Here is a 19,003-nt window from a genome sequence, read left to right on the forward strand (position 1 = left end):
ATATAAAAAGAAAGGAATTAAAATTACATAAATAATAAACAAACAAATAGAAAAGTGATGAAAAAGTATTTATGTGAATTAAGTGGTGATGCCCTGAAAAAGGCCCAGCCAGAGTAACTTCCATTTTTCTCAAAATAAATCCCCCATGGTTTGTTTTACAAGGTGTTGCAATATTAGAGATATTGTTGTTCACACGGATATTACTGGCTTTACCCACAATATGTCACACTGTTCTTCATTTCGCCAGAGATCCCCGGGATGCTATAAGTGCCTCAGTTGTACAACCTGTAAACATATGATCACTGGTGCATCATTCAAACATTCCCACAAAGATAAATCATTGAACATCAAATCTGTCCTGCCAGGCATATCTACACATGTATATTATGTATCTATGTGCCCATGCAGTAAAACTACTAGAAGTATGCAGGAACGAATGGCGCTACATCTTTCATCCATTTAGAGGTTTTCTTAGTAAGGGCCATCTTATCAGCTGGTGGCCCAGCACTTTTTGGAACACTGTCATTTCTTTGCTTCTTTCAAGCACATAAGGTCTCAAGCTGTAAGGTCACCAGGTGTCTGAGATAATACATCTGTCCTGATACTATGACTCAAGGATTCCTTAGACCATGGGGAAGCTAGTAAGGGGGAAACTCCTTACTAACCAGAGAAACTATTCTGCTCAGGAGGATATTGGTGACTTCTTCTAACACTGCAAGTGGTGGCTTCTTCTGAGCAGACAAAGCTGGTACTAGAGAAACTCTACAGCTTCCTACTCTCCCTCACCAGTGGCTGTGGTATGGGCTAGTAATAACTCATAGCACTTGGAGGAGGATATATTCATTGTTGCTCCCTTCCTACCAAGAGATACTGGACACAGGAGACTTTTCTGCCCTCTGAAGAGATCAACATGTGGTTGGTGAACATGTCTCATATGAATTAGGGAACACAGGGCACTCTTAGAGATGAAGACCCCTCTTCCCATAAAGCTGTAGAGGTACAAATAATTTGCATCCACAGATCAGCTGCAAATAGCCAAATCCAGAACCCAGCACTGATAGAACAATATTAGGGTGTGAGGCTTCCTTTATCTGTGTATCTGGGTGACTTAGACCCGTCCTACTGAGCTTCGTTAACCCCTTGTAAAAGCCAGATGACCACTGCAAAGACTAAGATGACTGACCACACATCTTGCTGCATGTTAGGTGATACAATAACCACAATATGTTATGTGGAATATCTCCTATTGCAGGACAGGAGGAGATACTGGACCTCATTCAGAGTCGGTCGCAAGCGCCAATGCGCTCGCAACTGACTCGATGGTTAGTCCTGCGCACGCGCAGCGGCCGCACTGCGCGTGCGCAAGCCCTGGAGCGAGAGAGAAACTCTCGTTCCGGAGCTCGTTACTAAAGGGGCGGATGTCGATGTTGATCAACAGCTCGCCCCGTTTTGTAGGCAGGCCGGGGGGATGGTTTCCAAAACTGAGGCATTTCTTAAGGAACGCTTGCCGTTTTGTGGGCGGCCGCACTGACATCATCAGTGATGTCAGTGGGGAGCTTCCTGCTCCATCAGAGCAGTAAGCTCCCTGGTGGCTTACGAGAGCCAAGACCCAACCTTAGGGTCTCGTCGTAAGCCCCAATGGTCGCGATGGTGATCACCATCGCGACCATCTACCTGGTTGGTTGTTAAGCTGTTGGTGGTAACCCACAGCTTAACTAACGACCAGTAGGCCGCACTTCAAAAATGAAGCGGTCGCCCTCATTCAGAGAGAGTGATCGCTTCTTGCGACCGCCTCTGAATGAGGGCCACTGTCCCTGGTGGGATGGAGGAGATCACTCAGGTGTGATGGTACTGACATCTTCAGCTTATTCCACCTCACCATGATGCAATGAGGAGCCCTTTGCCCACTGATAGAAATGGTCGGTTACCTACCACTGAGGGCTTCCATTTTACCACCTGTCCTGCAGCATTTATGCCAGTTATTCTGCTTCTACCAGTGAGCCCCCCCTTATTTACCACTGCTTTATATCCTACCAATGTTACCGGATGGGTGACACTGAGATACCTGGTGCCATTACCACAGTGGTACCATGGATCATCTTAAGCTGGGTACACACTGTACCAACGGATCCACTAACACAGTGGCCAATCAGGCAAGCAATACACGCTTACCGATCGCCCCCCCTCGATTTGTGTACACTGACATCGCAGTTGGGCAGGCATTTGTATTGAAATTGCCACCTAGTTGAGCTGCAAGTCATGGGTGGCCCCTGCAGCAGGTGAACAGCCCTGACCCACTGAATCATGGACTCTGCAAAGCCTCTGAGGGTGCCCGGTGGTGTCTGGTATTTGGAGGTCAGGGCAACACCTTAAACTCATCATGTTTCTCACACTATTCTTGAACAATCTGTCCCATATCTTCCCTCAGTAAATGACGCCCATTCACTTGCTGCAACAGAAAGCCAGATCCTTAAGACCAGGTGTCCTCCTTCCAGTGACCCAAAATCCAGTTGTGATGCTCTCATGGCAAACACTTTTAAATGTCCGCAGTGGTTAGCATGGGCACTCTGACTGGCATGCAGCTGTGGAACACCAGACATAGCAGGGTTTGATGCACTGTGTGTCATGATGCATTATTCCTGTCACCGACATTAATATTTTCTGTGATTTGTGCTACAATTGTCCTCTTTTTCTCCTACTTCTACTGGGGGACACAGACTTTGGGGGATAAATGGTCGTGAGTGGAGCCCAGACTCATTAACTATTCATTGATTTTGGCCGGGTTCCTACCCCCTCTATACCCCACCTGATTCAGTTTTTTTATTGATGTTGTTTCCATTGGGCAGACTGTGCTGCGGACGTCTCCCTACTTCCTAAGAGCCTCTGGTGGAACCCGCCATGGCTGTCGGAGACCTGTGTCTGGACTCCCAGAGTGCAGTGTCCTCTGGCACTTTGGCTCCACCACGCACCCAGAAGAGGTCAGTAGCTGGTGAAAAAAATCCATCTTCTGGATGGAGGAAGACAGATCAGCATACAGTCACCAGTGGTTTATATGGCACTTGGTTCCTGCGCAGTGATTACTGACTGCAGGGACGGGGTCTAGTGATGGCCACCCCAGAACACACTGCCCGTGCTCCAGAATGTCTCTGTCCCTCCCCTCCCCCACAGCATACTTCTGTATGCAGTCTACAAAAGATTCCTAACATTGCTCTATGGACCAGGCTTAAGGCCTCCCCCTATCTTACATTACATCTCATGGATATTGCACCTCTTCCCTGCAAGCCTGGAGATAGCAGCCTGTTACACCTGCCTCTATCAGCTCTGGTGCTTACAGCTTATCTTACACTACACTCATGGATGTTGCACCTACTTTTAAGTTTCAATTTAATTTGTAGTTAATGGATTAGTGATATAAAGCACAGGTCAGCTCTACACTAGACACCCCATCTTTTGATGTAATAAAGTAAATTGCAAATTATTAAAATAAGCAAGTACACCCCGTGTGTGTGTGTATGTGTGTGTGTGTGTATGTGTGTGTGTGTGTATATATATATATATATGTGTGTGTGTGTGTGTGTGTGTGTGTGTGTGTGTGTGTGTGTAATGTAATTATATATATATATATATTACAGTACTGTGCAAAAGTAAGCAGGTGTGAGAAAAAAACGTGCTTACAGCTTATGTTACGCTACATCTCATTGAAGTGAGAACAATTCTGCAAAGTAAGAATGCTTTCAAAAATAGAAGTGTTAATAGTTTATTTTTATCAATTAACAAAATGCAAAGTGAATGAACAAAAGTTAAATCTAAATCCAATCAATATTTGGTGTGACCACTCTTTGCCTTCAAAACCGCATCAATTCTTCTAGGTACAGTTGGACACCGTTCTTGAAGGACCGCGGCAGGGAGGTTGTTCCAAACATCTTGGAGAACTAACCACAGGTCTTTTGTTAATGTAGACTTTCTCAGTTGTTTCTATCTCTGCATGTAATCCCAGACCCACTTGATGATGTTGAGATCAGGGCTCTGTGGGGACCATATCATCACTTCCAGGACTTTTTGTTCTTCTTTAAGATAGTTATAATGACATTTGCTGTATGTTTGCCAATCAGACGCCTCTCTGATGGTATTGCATGATGAATAAGTACGTGCCTGTATTTCTCAGCATTGAGGACCCCATTAATCCTGACAAAGGGCCTGATTCAGAGCCGCTCATAAGCGGCCGCTCGTTCGTTCGTTCTGACCGATGTTCGCACATCTGCACATGCGTACGGATTGTAATACGCATGCGCGAACCAGTCAGTGCGGCCGGAAATCGTTTCTTCGCTATATAGCGAATGCCTGCTATTTTGAGTGACAGAAGGAGGCGTATGTGGGTGGTAACAGGGGAAGGTGCTTGAAAACGGGGGTGTGGAATTAGATCGCAGGCATGCTTAAAGGTCAAAACAGGCGTTTTAAGGGAGTGCATAATTAATACAGCAGCGTCATTGACCACGTCACTTGGTTTTTTTTTACCCCGAACTGATCGCAAAATAGTGGTTGAAAAAAACAGCCACAAGAATAGCGAGCAGTTCATACACTGTTCGATGTGCTCGATTAATCTAATAAATAGCGGACATGACGTAGGATGCGAGCGGCCAGGGGGCGTATTTTTTAAAATTACAACCGCAAGTTTTGCTCGCTCGTTCAGACTTAGAGGCGTGAACAGACCGCAATTAGCGAACGGTTCATTTTAATAGCCGCCCCTTGTTTTAGAACGAACGACCGCAAATAGCGAGCGGCTCTGAATGAGGGCCAAAATCCCAAATCCATCTGCTGAAATCCTGCCCCAAACTTGCAAGGAACCTCCACCATGCTTCACTGTTGCCTGCAGACACTCATTATTGTACTGATCTCCAGCCCTTTGGCGAACAAACTACCTTCTGTTACAGCCAAATATTTCACATTTTGACACCTTAGTTCAGAGCACCTGCTGCCATTTTTATGTACCCCAGTTCATATGTTGTCATGCATAGTTGAGTCGCTTGGCCTTGTTTCCAAATCGAAGGTATGGCCTTTTGGCCACAATTCTTCCATGAAGACCACTTTTGGCCAGACTTTTCTCTGAACAGTTGATGGGTGTACCTGTGTTACACTGCTTTCTGCCAGTTCTGAGCTGATGGCACTGCTGGACATCTTCCAATTTCGAAGGGAAGTAAGCATCGTGCACTAAGTTTCCTTAACCAACCACTGTCTACGGTCTGCAACATTGCCCATTTCTTTGTGCTTCTTCAAAAGAGCTTGAACAGCACATATTGAAACCCCAGTCTGCTTTGAAATCTTTGCCTGGGAGAGACCTTGTTGATGCAGTATAACTACCTTATGTCTTGTTGCTATGCTCAGTATAGCCATGGTGTATGGCATGTGACATGAAACTGTTTTCCACAACCTCACCTTTGTAGCAGAGTTTGGCTGTTCCTCACCCAGTTTTAAGCCTCCTACACTGCTGTTTCAGTTAATGACTGTGTTTCAAATTTACATATGAAAAAGATAATCATTATCACCTGTCTGGTAGGATTGGTTAATCATACACCTGACTATAATCCTACAAAATCCCTGACTTTGTGCAAGTGTACCTAGAAGAATTGATGCTGTTTTAAAGGCAAGGGGTGGCCACATCTTCTGTTCATTCAATAAACTTAACACTTCTTACTTGGCAGCTTTTTTTTTTTTTTTTACACCTGTCTAAAATGTTTGCATAGTATTGTATAACTATGTACTTGTGCTAGAGTTACCTATCCAGTAATGCGCAGATCCTCCTTTCAATTGTATTACAGCAGTAACACGATGGGACATTGACTCCACAAGCTCTCTGAAGTACTGTGTAGAGACAGGGCATGGATACCATTTAATGCAGGGGTTTGGTGGCCTGTACTGGGAATAGAAGCGGCTGTCTAAGTTTCTGGCACATTAGTGTATATAATTGTATCTATAAATATCAGTATATTTTGATGCCAGTTAATGATTTATATATTACTCCACCATCTGCCCATTTCATGGCCGTTTTAGGACATTTCACCATAGTCTTTATTGAAAAATGTAATGTGTGGGCGAACATTAATATTTCCATATATGTGTTTTATTCCCAGCAGATGGATACAGCAGCCGGGATGTCTCAGAGGATCATCTCGTGTTAACTCAAAAATGTGAAATAGATGATGATGACATCACCCAATATTATTCAGGAGCAAACCCAATAACCCCAATTATACATCCAGTACCTTACAGTGCAGATATATCTTCTGATGCCTCTGATCATGGCGAATATTCTGATAAATCTTATATTGGTACAGCTATTGCACCTCTTAAAGTGGGTAAAATACTTTACTCTTCTATAGATGCCAAATATTTTACCCATCAGCCAGCTAAGGCTGGGGAGAGACCATTTAAATGTTCTGAGTGTGGAAAATGTTTTACTCAAAAATCAAATCCTGATAGCTATCAGAGAAGTCACACAGGTGAGAAACCATTTCCATGTCCTGAGTGTGGGAAATGTTTTACACATAAATCAGCTCTTGTTACACATCAGAGAAGTCACACAGGGGAGAAACCATTTCCATGTTCTGAGTGTGGGAAATGTTTTACACATAAATCAAATCTTGTTAGACATCAGAAACATCACACTGGTGATAAGTTATTTGCATGTCCTGAGTGTGGGAAATGTGTTGCAAATAAATCTGATCTTATTATACATCAGAGAAGTCACACAGGTGAGAGGCCGTTTCCATGTTCTGAGTGTGGGAAATGTTTTACACAGAAATCAATCCTTGTTAGACATCAGAGATATCACACAGGTGAGAGGCCATTTTCATGTTCTGAGTGTGGGAAATGTTTTATTCAAAAATCAGATCTTGTTACACATCAGATAAGTCACACAGGTGAGAGGCCGTTTCAATGCTCTGAGTGTGGGAAATGTTTTACACGGAAATCTTATCTTGTTCGACATCAGAGAAGCCACACAGGTGAGAAACCAGTTAATGCTCGAAAACTCTCCAATGTGAGTGAATTAAAGCAATTCTGCATACAAGAGGGCCAAAATTCCTCCACAGTGATGTGAAAGACATCTCCAGTTATCAGAAGTGTTCAGTTGCAGTTGTCGCTGCTCAAGGTGGCACAACCAGTTAAGTTTAAGGAGGGGCAATTAATGTTTCATAGAAGTAATAAAGGTGTTGGAAAACTTTTTTCCTTCAATACATGAAATTAACAATGGCTAAAACTTTTAGTTTTACTCAGGTTGTCTTTGTCTTATATAAAATTTTAAGATCTGAAAACTAGAAGAAATCAAGAAGGGGAAAATTTTTACGCCACTGACACTTCCACAGAGAGAGAAATCTGTGTGCTGGGTACATTTATTCATAGAGGAACACTGTGATTACAGTCTGTAATGGGTACAGATTCTGCCTTATTAGGATGGAGACAAAGCAGCAGATCGTAAAGTGATTGTAACTCTACAGTGGATGTAAAAGTCTTTATACCCTTACTGATAGGAAAAGGCATTACATGATTTATGCTGTCACTATCTACAAAATGTCACACTGCCGGCCACAGCCTTCATGTAAGTAACAAGTAGACATTTTTTTTTTTTTAAAGTGAAATAAAGAAAAACCCTTTCATAATGGGGCTGTAGCTGTGTTCAGTGTTACTCAGTAAATTATGTGGAAACATAATTAATATATATCAGACTAATAAAAGTTATTGTGATTAACCCCAAGTACAGAAAAGCTGTTCCTGTATGATTATCTTGATTATTGCATTAGCTATGGTTTTCAAGGAGCTTTCAAAACATCTGTGTTATTGTTAAAAGGCATTACATGTTCCATGGAGCATTATGAAGACTATCATCAATAAGATGGAAAATGTAGCACAACAGAAACATTGCCAAGATCTAGAAGTTCCTCCAAAGTTGATGACAGGGCTTAGTGGCGTAGTTGGCAGGGTTACAGTTGGGTATAAACGTTCCCCTTCCAAAAAATCTTAAAATGGCACATTTGCAGCAGGCAGCTTGGCAAGGAAAAGCCAAAAGCTGAGACTAGTACAGTCAGGACTGTGCAAGATTCAATCCCAGCCCTTCCAGTGGGTGTGGGGGATGGGAGTTGATCATGATACCTGCTAAGGGTCCTAGACCAGGGCTTGGAAGTTGGGATGATCTATATAGTGTGATTAAAATTATCAAATCTAAACTAAGCTTTTTAAAAAAAATAAATAAATAAAGCACTAAGTGTAGTTGTAGTGTGGGTATCGCAGTCAAAACACCTAGCATTTAATGCCTCCTTGTAATAAAATAAGCTTTAATCCCAGTTCACCCTGGCTCATTTTTTACCTAGTAGGTATGTTTTTTTATACCATCTTTGCTTAAGGTGCGTATTTTTCCAACTTTGCTCCCAGTATGGTCAAAGACTGACTATGCCACTGATGGGGGCTACAGCAATATTTGAAGAGCTGCAAAAATTTCTACCTAGAACTGGCCACTCCTTACAACTATCTCCCATACACTGTGCAGCCCCTATGGGGTATCTTGGCAGGCATGAGGTAATTGGTAGATGTTAGAAGTAGATGGGTATTTAGCAGAAGGTGTCAGCGAAAGGATATTCTAGAATTATTTGTGGAAAAAGTTCAGAGGCAGCAAACTCATAATAAAGAGAACAAATGGGTCCTATTATAAAAGTTTTAGGATTAGTCACCTTAAAGCTGACTCCATTAACATTTATAGAGATAGTTCAGTATAAAATAATGTTATAGTGTAATATAAAGATTTAACACATCAAATTCAATGTTCATATTTCTGGAAATTAAAATAATGAAATATATATGTGTGTATATATTGTGGTGAGGGGTTATCTTTCACCTGGATTGCCAACATTCCTGTGGGATCAGCTCCCTCCAAGGGAGGCTAGAGTGAAGCCTGTGCCAAAGTTCTGTAGTGCCAGGGACTACATTAAGCACTGGGAGTGCTGACGTTTACTTTCATTTATTTATGTTATGTGCCTGAGGGTCCAGGCCTAAGCCTATGTATGCTAAAGTGCAGTGTCTGCTGCCATTAAGGCACTGCTTTACTGAATACCTGCCTGTCGTGAGTCCTTATTTCAACATCCTGTGTTACATTTGGTGGCCGTACAAGAAAACATGCACTGCTTACATCTTACAAGGCAGAACGTTCAGTATATGTGGGTATGGTTGGCGAACCCGAAAAACTGCAGTTATATTAGGGACACTTGCTATGCAGTGTAAGAAAAAACTTGTGTGTGTACTAAAAAAAAAAAAAAATCCTTTCCTTTTTTATTTTTTTACTAAATTGCTTAAAGAAATGTCAAATGCTGTTAGTATGTTCTCCAGCTAGTGTTTGTGTAATTAAATTCACCTGCTGTCTGAGCAGAGCAAGGCTCACATACTGAGTTTCAATTATCCACTGCGTTGCTGGGGGACAAAAAGCAGTATTTTATATTTCTGTGTTAAACTTGGATAATTGTTGCACTGCTAAAAGGAAGAGATTTATTTTTTGGAAAATACTGGCTTCTCATTTAAAAGCACCTAAACTTGTGTATAAACCTCTAGGAGGTGGTAAATTTGTTAGCCTCTCATCAAAAAACAATGTTACAGCTGGTGACCCAATCAATGGGCACGACAGCTGCTGTGTATCTAAAGAAAATGTCTACCTCAGATGACCCAGAGGTGTATTTACTGATATTTGAAAGGGTTGCACAGCGCTTAAAGTGGCCAGTGGATACTTGGGCTGATAGAGGGCAGGTCTATCTCACTGGTGCGGCTCATAAAGCCTATGCTGATTTGTCCTCTGCTGATGTGGAAAAATATGACCTAGTCAAAAGTGCCATACTGGCCCAGTCAGCATTCACTCATGCTGGGAAAGCGCAGTGCTTCCACGAATTGGCCCTAATACTAGGGGTCCCAATTTGGGAGCAGATTGCAGAACTCGCCAAATGGGCGGAGTTGGCTCCAGCTGGAGGACCGCACTTCTGCTCAGATTGTAGAGATGATAGTTATCGACCAGTGCATAAGGACCCTAGGTCGGAATTTGCAGTGCTGGGTCATACACACCGATCCTCATAATTTAAAGGGATTAGTTATGGTGTTGGAGCGGTATGGCAAAGATGCCAGAAATGAAACCAGGGAATTGGTGTCCCATTTAAGATGGCACTCCACTGGCCAGGGATCCCATCTGCCACCCCTGTTCAGGGAAACACCACTGGAGACTCCATGGTCATCTGTTATGAATGCGGAGAGCCAGGTCAGGTAAGATGGGACTGTCCAAAGAAAACAGAGCCTATGGAGTGTGGTTTCGCCAGCATGGGCTCTTTATATCCAGCTTTCTACACCATGGTACCCCTGGATTCCAGACCCCCATTAATGTGGGAGTCTGTTTTGCTGATTGGCTGAGAACTACTAGGTATTATAGACTAAGGGAGTGAGCTAATCCTGATCTCCAGGGCTGTCCTACCCAGGCCAGTAGAAAAAGTGCCAGGGTTAGTTGAGGTACTCTGTGTACATGGTTCCATGTAAAACTCCCGTGTGTGAGTGAGCCTCATAAAGGGGCACACATATGAGGTGGTAGCCACGGTTGGACCCAAGCTCCCTTAACCACTCATATTGGCACGCAATTTCCAAGGATTTGTTGAGCTTTTCAAGGAACCTCAGAGACAAAGCAAGTGTAAAGTGTGAACCTCAGGACAACTCATGTCAGAGGAGAATACTTTTACTCCGGTACTTTTTCCCGATTAGAGAGATCTGCAACACTTTGCATTGCGATTGCAGTAATTAGCATCCCTAATGAGCAATCTTACAAAACATAAGGATGCCCACTTCCCCTTACTCAAATCTTTAATCCTTAGCAAGACTGCGAAAGCATCAGTAACATCTGATCCTCACGCACAGTTGCACAAGATCAGACTTACTCAAAAATTGCTAAACCCATTGCACGCTATCAGACCACACGCTGCGTATACATTTTCACAATGGCTAATTTATGCATGCCCCTTGCAATGGCATTCAAATGCACTGACACACCTGCGTTTCACCGACCACGCCCCTGTCACCACCGCCAAATGGTACTTCCTGTCAATCACTCTGCGATGGGCCTGCATAGTGACTGTGATAACAGTCCCAAACTCATTGGCCAATTCGCTCACTTGCACTACTATGCATGCACAGAACACAATAATCGTCCGATTGCGTGCGCAATCCCAGTTGTGATCCTTGCTGAATAAGGCCCTTAGTGCCTTGGTTAAGTTGGTATCATTATTTCTGATTATCACTATATAATATTGAATATTTTACCATTATTTGTAACATGGAATAAATTGTAGTGTCACACTATGAAGTATATATTTATGATTTCTTTGAGGTCCATCGACAGGAATATATTAAAGTATTTCTGTGGAATATTGTTGGGTCCTAAGGCATATTTGGATCCGGAATTGTTTTTCATCAAAGATTTGCTGAACTAGTATACGGGACATATTATATCAGAGACTTGCTGGACTGGTACAGACTTTTTTCTAAATTTGGGAGCGCTCCTTCACATCTCCTTAAATTGTTTGCTCCCTAACTGGCCTGTCCCTTTCTACTTTGGCTACCCAGTACAGTAACCATTACCACCAGGTCACACTCCCTATCCCCATCTCAATAAGGTCACTACCACCTTAGTGCCTCATGCCTTTCAGTGATAGGTCAGAGAGCTGAGTCTCCCTAAACTCCTTTCTGTGGCCCTCACCTTCCTATAAATTGGGACACTACAGGGGGTCTTCTTTGGATTACTAGGGTCAGTCTGGTTAGGGTCATTTAAAGGGCAATTGAAAAACCACTGGGGACAGGAGTATCATTAGGCACCCCCACAGAATCCAAAAAGCTGGAACCAACATCCTCTGCATTACTAGGAGACATGGGCATACCAGAGGCAAAGGCATGCTGCGTATAGATGTGCTGATTTAATCTGTTTCTCTGGGCTTGTTGATTGTCTTTTTCTCTGGGTTAGGCTGTGTTGGGAATGACAACTTCAGTCAGGCCACTTGATTCCGGGTGATGGTGTTATCAGAGGCAGTAACAATTCCACCACCAAGATCATTCCCCAGGACTACATCACTTGGAAGGTCATCCATGATGGTAACATCTTGCAACTCTTGGCCAGCTCCCCAGTCCAGGTAGACTTTTGCTATAGGTACCTATCTCTCCATTCCAACTTCCACGGTCACCTTGGCAGTGCGATCCTGCAGTACTGCAGCAGGATCAAGGTGGGGGCTCACTACAGTGATTAAGGCCCCAGAGTCCCTGAAGCCTTCTCTTTGCAGGAGCCCCACTTGGACCGGCTGCAGGTGCCACTTTTTTTGGAGGTCTCTTGTCGATACAGGTGACTCCACAAAGTCTGCCTGCTCCTTGCCACACTCAATTATGCTGACTGGAGGGGATTCAGTATCTTTGGGCTCACCTCCACGGGTTACAAGCAAACTGGGTTCCAGTACTTGTATTTGGGGAATGAGTTTGGGGTGCTTGATGTGTGGGACAGTTCATTGTCAGATGGACGATTTTCCCACAGCCATAGCAATTATTGTCCAGTTGGGGTTTGGTGATCTCTCATTGCTGGAAGGGAAAGGACAGAGTGGTTGCTGGCCAATAGCACCCAGGTTGAAAGATACTTGCTTTGGGGTCAATGAGCAGAAGAGGGGTATCCCCCTGGTTGTACAGTCTTCTGGTCAAGCACTTTTATTGACACATTTGTTAGCTACCTGGGCCACTATATTCATGTTGGGTGGCTCCCGGTCTAGCACCCACTCCTTCACCTCTGGCACACACCAAATAAAACTGTTCTTGGCACATCAGGTCAACCAGGGTGTCCCATGTGGTGGCACCAGATCCCTTCACCCACTTCACCATGTACTGCCTAACCTAGGTGGTGAACTGCTCATGGATGTCTCCATCACTGTATACAAATATGGCAAACTTTATGGGTCCAGCAGCTGGCGACTGTTCCACAGCCGGTGGTGCATACACGTCAAGCCACCTCTGGATGAGCATCTGCTTATTCTAAATTGCTTGGTCTCCCAATTCTGGTAGTCATTCAACTTGTGTGCCTTGGAACATTCTGCTGTTCTCATCCATCCTGTGTGTTCTCCTGCATTGCAGTTACTTCTCTCCTGAATAACTCAGCTTTTTCAATCTAGTGACCAGAAAGCCACCTGGGATTATCCCAAAACTATGCCATCAATATCTGTGACCAGATAACCTCACCTTGCCAAGCAATCACAGATTACTTTGATCCGACAAGATCTTGGGGTATTAGGGATTTCCTCTTACCATCATTAACCGCCTATTACTGACTCCGTCTACTGCAGCATGGAAAGGTAACATGCTGCCACCACCAGACTCCTACACTGGTGCTATGTACTGCTTCTCTTAGGCTCCTACATCAGCACCTGAAGCTGGGTATGCATGTAAACACTTCTGCCACACCTCTTAATGGGTGTCAGCTGATTCCCACTTTTCCCTCACCATGGACCAGGCCCTGCACGGTAGCTGGCAGAAGGCTTTAGCTTTTAGATACTGGGCTCAATTCCAGAACAACTGGAGAACAGAATAGTGATTGGCACAACTCTGTTGTCACAGGACACAGTCACAGTCATCTTAGAGGCAAGATGTATATTTATATTGCTCAAAAAGTCTTCAAAATACTCTTCCCCTTTGCAAGTATTCAAGTATTGGTTGGGGGTACAGCATACAGATGTTCACAGTAGTACAACTCTTCTTGAGGTCATGGAAGGAAAACATTTCACGCTTGTCTTTTTCTTAATCTAACACAATACCACAGGGGGTATGTCTGACCTGTGTTTTTTACCCAATCAAGTTAAGTGCACATGCCTGGCATGCACAGGGCATGCTCACTTTTAACATTGATCCTAATGGACATTGGTGAGTGGTCACTCCTCTGTACCTGAGCCCACCTGCCATGATAGTCGATGCCCAGGTGCTGGCATGTCTGGAATGGGGAAAAAGTTTCCTCCAAAATGTACTTCCAGGATTCTGCTAGGGGGATTCAGATAACTCTTCTACCTGAAGACACCTAGCCAGCAGTCTCCTGGCCACTGAGGGGAAGCTCTTTGGAACTCCTTGAAAATAATTAGCTGGCTGCATTGCCCAGCTGCTAATGCACCTCTATTAGAGATATTGTTCTCTTCCCCTTTACTCCCTAAGGTTAGTGTATCCGATATGGAACCTATAGCCCTGTCAGATCATGCTCTGGTATGGATTGTTCTGCATATATCTACTGACAGTAGCTCGACTCGCCAATGGAGATTCCCTACCCACCTAACCAATTCTCTCACATTTTGTAACCAATTAGAAGCAGCATGGGAGGATTACAAAATTAACAATGCCTCGCACGCTATATCCGATCCTTCCCTTTTTTGGCAAGCTGCAAAAGCGGTATTGAGAGGATTTATTATCTCATGTTTCCTCCCATCGTAAACAACAAGCAGATTATATAAAATTACAAAGAACTTTCGGACTTTTTCCAAAAGTATAAACAATCCCCTTCTCTTTTTAATAAGCAGGAGTACTTTACTGCAAAGACTCATTTTGAAGAACACCTATGTGTTATGGGTGATAGGAAGTTATTTTCGGTAAACTACCATTTCCATAAATTTGGTAACAAAACAGGTCGTCTTGTAACCAATATTTTAAACTGTAATAGATCCCCTATGGTAGTACATCCCCTTAGAACATTGAATGGTATACTAACGACGTCTAATTCTCAGATAGCGGATATAATGCACTCTTTCTATGAATCTTTATACTCCTCCCCAATACCTGAACAGGCCCCCTTACATGGGTATTCAATTCCCCATATTCAATTTCAAAGACATTCGCAGGTTCGAAAAGTCTTTGAAAAAAAATGGGGATAACTTTTCACCATGTTTTACATGGCGAAAAAAAAGTGCAGAATTGGGGTTTATGGTTGCAGGCTTAAAAGAAATAGCCTGCACCCCTGGGAATGACATTTAAAAATAAACTGTGTCAAAAAAAGTTTAAAAAAAAATAGGGACACCACAAAAAAATAAATAAAAAATTTGGGGTGAAACAAAAAGGGAAAAAAGTGTTTAAAAATAGGGAAATAGGTTCAGGGCTATTCTGCAAATATGTTGCAGGTGTTTTCTGGAATAGGCTATTAGCGGCAGGTGCATTTTTGCTGAACTTTTAAAAAAAGACTTTAGGGACTTAAAAATATGCTAGTAGCCATTTTCATGCACCCCAAATTTGATGGGACCACTTAAAAAAACGAAAAAAATAACCTAAGTGCTCTTCTGCATCACTTCTTCACTGTCGGGAAAAAACACCTATTTAAAACCCAGACTTACTTTTGCAAAAACGGGGGTACCCATAGTGATCCCCCATGTCTGGACAGCTTTAGGGGGGGTCCTACAATTCCAGTAAAATCCCGTTTTTTTTTTCATTCCTCCAAATTCGCCGGGTCCCATTTTCGCTGATTTTTAATTGAATACTGGGATAAAGCGGGTGCGCGCCCGATACTTTATCCCAGGAAAAGCTCCAATGTGGAGCGAAAAGTCCAGCATGGACTATTCGCTCCCATATTGAATACCCCTGTTAGACTTAACTTCTCCCTCAGATATGGTTGACTGGAGTTCACTCCGCTACCCGCAAATCCCTTCTGACTTAATCTCCTCATTAACAAACCCTATTTATATAGCAGAGGTTACTGATGCGATTAAACATCTTAAACTGGCAAAGGCACCGGGGCAAGATGGACTTAGTGGGGAATTTTATAAAATATTAGGTCCCAAAAATATCTGACATCTTGAGTTCCTTCTTTAACCATATATTATCACAAAACTCTATACCCGTTCAATATAATTCAGCTACAATTAAGGTCTTACCGAAATCAGGATGCGATTTAGCTTTACCAGACCCTTACAGACCAATATCTTTGCTGAATCAAGTTTATAATATCCTAACAAAAATTTTAGCTGATCGTGTCAAATTAATTCTTCCACATATAATACACCCGGACCAGACTGGATTCATCCAAGGTCGTCATGCGGTTGTTAATGTTAGATGAGTGATCTCAGCCCTTCACACATTATCTCAATCTGAATAGCGAACTCCAGGTGCTATTATTTCTTTAGACACTGAAAAGGCTCTCGACCTTATCTCATGGCCTCATTTGTTTCACTCCCTTGCTAAATTCGGTTTCCCTGATTGCTTTATCCGCTGTCTTAATCTTTTATATGCAAATTCACAGTCTCAAATCTCATGCAATGGATTTTTATCTCCCCCTTTTGACATACATAGAGGAACTAGACAGGGGTGCCCCCTATCATCCTTGTTATTTACTATTGCCATTGAACCCCTAGCAATTGCCCTACGACTATCACCCTTGTTTCATGGCATAGAGGTTGGTTCTGTGACCTTAAAGCTGTCCCTTTTTGCAGACGACATGATCCTTTTCATGTCAAAAATAGATATATCAATCCCGGTTGTTTTAAATATCATGTCATCTTTTGGCTCTTTTTTGGGATACAGAATCAATCTAGATAAATCAGAAGTCATGTATCTACCAAATTCTTCTTCCCTTAATATAGGAGATTCTGTTTTGTCTACATTTAAACCCCCCACTAATGAATAAAATATCTGAGAATTCATATCCCGTCTGACATTTCACAACTCTCTAAAGTTAATTTCCAGCCACTAAATAAGATAAACACATTATTAGTCTCCTGGAGACTCCTGCCTCTGGACCTCATTCAGAGTCGGTCGTTGCAGCCGCACGGTCGTAAGGTAAAAGGGGCCGGATGTGCAAATGATGCACTCGCAAGTTGCGTCGTTAAGATGGGATCGTTAGCTGGACGAGCAAGGGGAGGAATCGGCGGTAAGACTAAAAAAACACCCCCTTCTTGTTCGCATTACACATCATCTCCAGGCATGTAAGGATTAATCGAGACCATCGGAAACCATCGGAGCTGGTCGTAGAGCTTAAGGTTGACCATACCCTCTCTTAAGCACTACGATCAAGTCAGTGTAAAAACCTCCCATGTCACGTGTGCTATGACACTACTTAGTTAATTATGCACTCCCATAAAACGCCGTTTGCATAGTCAGGCTGCGTTCGGATCTCCACTCCCCCGTTCATAAGCACCTTCCCCTGTTACCACCCACAAACGCCTCATCCTGTCACTCAAACTAACGACCTGGCCAAGTTCAAGGAGAGAGATATTTCCGATCGTAACAGCTAGTTTGCGCATGCGCATTGCGAATCTTACACATGTGCAATTTAGCGAACATCGGTGGCGTAGGACCGTGCGGCCGCAACGACCGACTCTGAATGAGGTCCTCTGTCTTTTCAAGGTTGTGTAGCAGCTCTCAAGAGTGTGGTGTTTCCAAAAATATTATATATTATGCAAATGGTGCTGGTTGCACTCTCTATATCAGATATTAAACACCTTCACTCTCTTATGTCTCGCTTTTTGTGGCAAAATAAAAGGCCCAGAGTAGCCACCAAAAAATGAATGACACAACGCGATAGTGGAGGCATAGGTATCCCAGACCTTACCTCTTACTCCTTAGCAATCTTTTTTTGGTATATTCTAGATTGGCTAATGGATTCCTCCCACTACTCGGAATCTCAGTTAGATTCTGCTTTGTATGCCCCTTATTCCCCGGGAACTCTATTACACACTAAAGCATCAGATATTCTGCCTCATCTATTATCAAAGAACAAAATAAGGTGTCTGCGCTGATGTCAGTATATAAACACAATATTAATTAATAAAATTTATTGCACATATAGAATGAACTGCAGTTCAACAAATTGCAAATAAAAGCTAATCACATAATATTATAGGCCTAGGTGGATAGCTCAATCCTTGAAAAAAATATTTTAAAATTGTGATGTTAAATAAAAACCACAAGTGAGGACACAAGATGTTAATCACCAAAAATATCCGTATGCGACCAAATGGATGATGTTCCAATATGACATAGTCTGTAAATGTCCACCAATGCAGTCATGTAATGAATAATTGTGAATGATGACTCCTGTAGTCGATATCTTCCAGCTAATATAAACTATATGAAATGCGATGTATAAACCAGCTGCTCCTATAAATGTCACAATAAATCCCAAATCGTGATGCTCACATGGGTATCGAAGCTATAACAAGCTTACCGCACTGTGAGTGGTCCGGGCAAGCTGGAAGCTGAAGTAAAGGTGGTCGCGCCGCTCCAGTGGCTTCCGACTGATGACTAGAATGTCAATTGAAAATCCCAATGCCGGTGGCTCAGCACTGCGTGTGAGCTCCAGGAAACAGCTGTTAGTAATAGTGTACCTCCACACATGAGATAAAGGGTAAGTGTGTGACCTGCAATCACATACACTGGTGGAGAAAGGAATAAGGATCAAGGTTTTATGAACTGCAGTTACGTATCCATTGCGGTTTGCATTTAAACAGAAGATACCAGCGTGACTATATGGCCTTTCCCCACCGGCATTGGGATTTTCAATTGACATTCTAGTCATCAGTCGGAAGCCGCTGGAGCGGCGCGACCACCTTTACTTCAGCTTCCAGCTTGCCCGGACCACTCACAGTGCGGTAAGCTTGTTATAGCTTCGATACCCATGTGAGCATCACGATTTGGGATTTATTGTGACATTTATAGGAGCAGCTGGTTTATACGTCGCATTTCATATAGTTTATATTAGCTGGAAGATATCGACTACAGGAGTCATCATTCACAATTATTCATTACATGACTGCATTGGTGGACATTTACAGACTATGTCATATTGGAACATCATCCATTTGGTCGCATACGGATATTTTTGGTGATTAACATCTTGTGTCCTCACTTGTGGTTTTTATTTAACATCACAATTTTAAAATATTTTTTTCAAGGATTGAGCTATCCAACCTAGGCCTATAATATTATGTGATTAGCTTTTATTTGT

At 42.8% G+C, this 19,003-nt stretch overlaps 1 protein-coding gene across 1 annotated transcript in view; it reads left to right on the top strand.

Moving 5' to 3' along the window:
- Positions 1-19,003, top strand: part of LOC148500739 (uncharacterized) — a 163,541-nt gene that overhangs the window by 12,691 nt on the left and 131,847 nt on the right. Inside the window, 2 exon segments of the mRNA XM_088451428.1 lie at positions 6,129-7,087; positions 7,844-7,970. Of these exon segments, the coding sequence (XP_088307554.1) occupies positions 6,129-7,087; positions 7,844-7,970 (1,086 nt within the window).

This window comes from Taudactylus pleione, unplaced genomic scaffold (assembly GCF_031769625.1).
Source record: "Taudactylus pleione unplaced genomic scaffold, aTauple2 ptg000547l, whole genome shotgun sequence".
In the NCBI taxonomy this organism is placed as follows: Eukaryota; Metazoa; Chordata; class Amphibia; order Anura; family Myobatrachidae; genus Taudactylus; species Taudactylus pleione.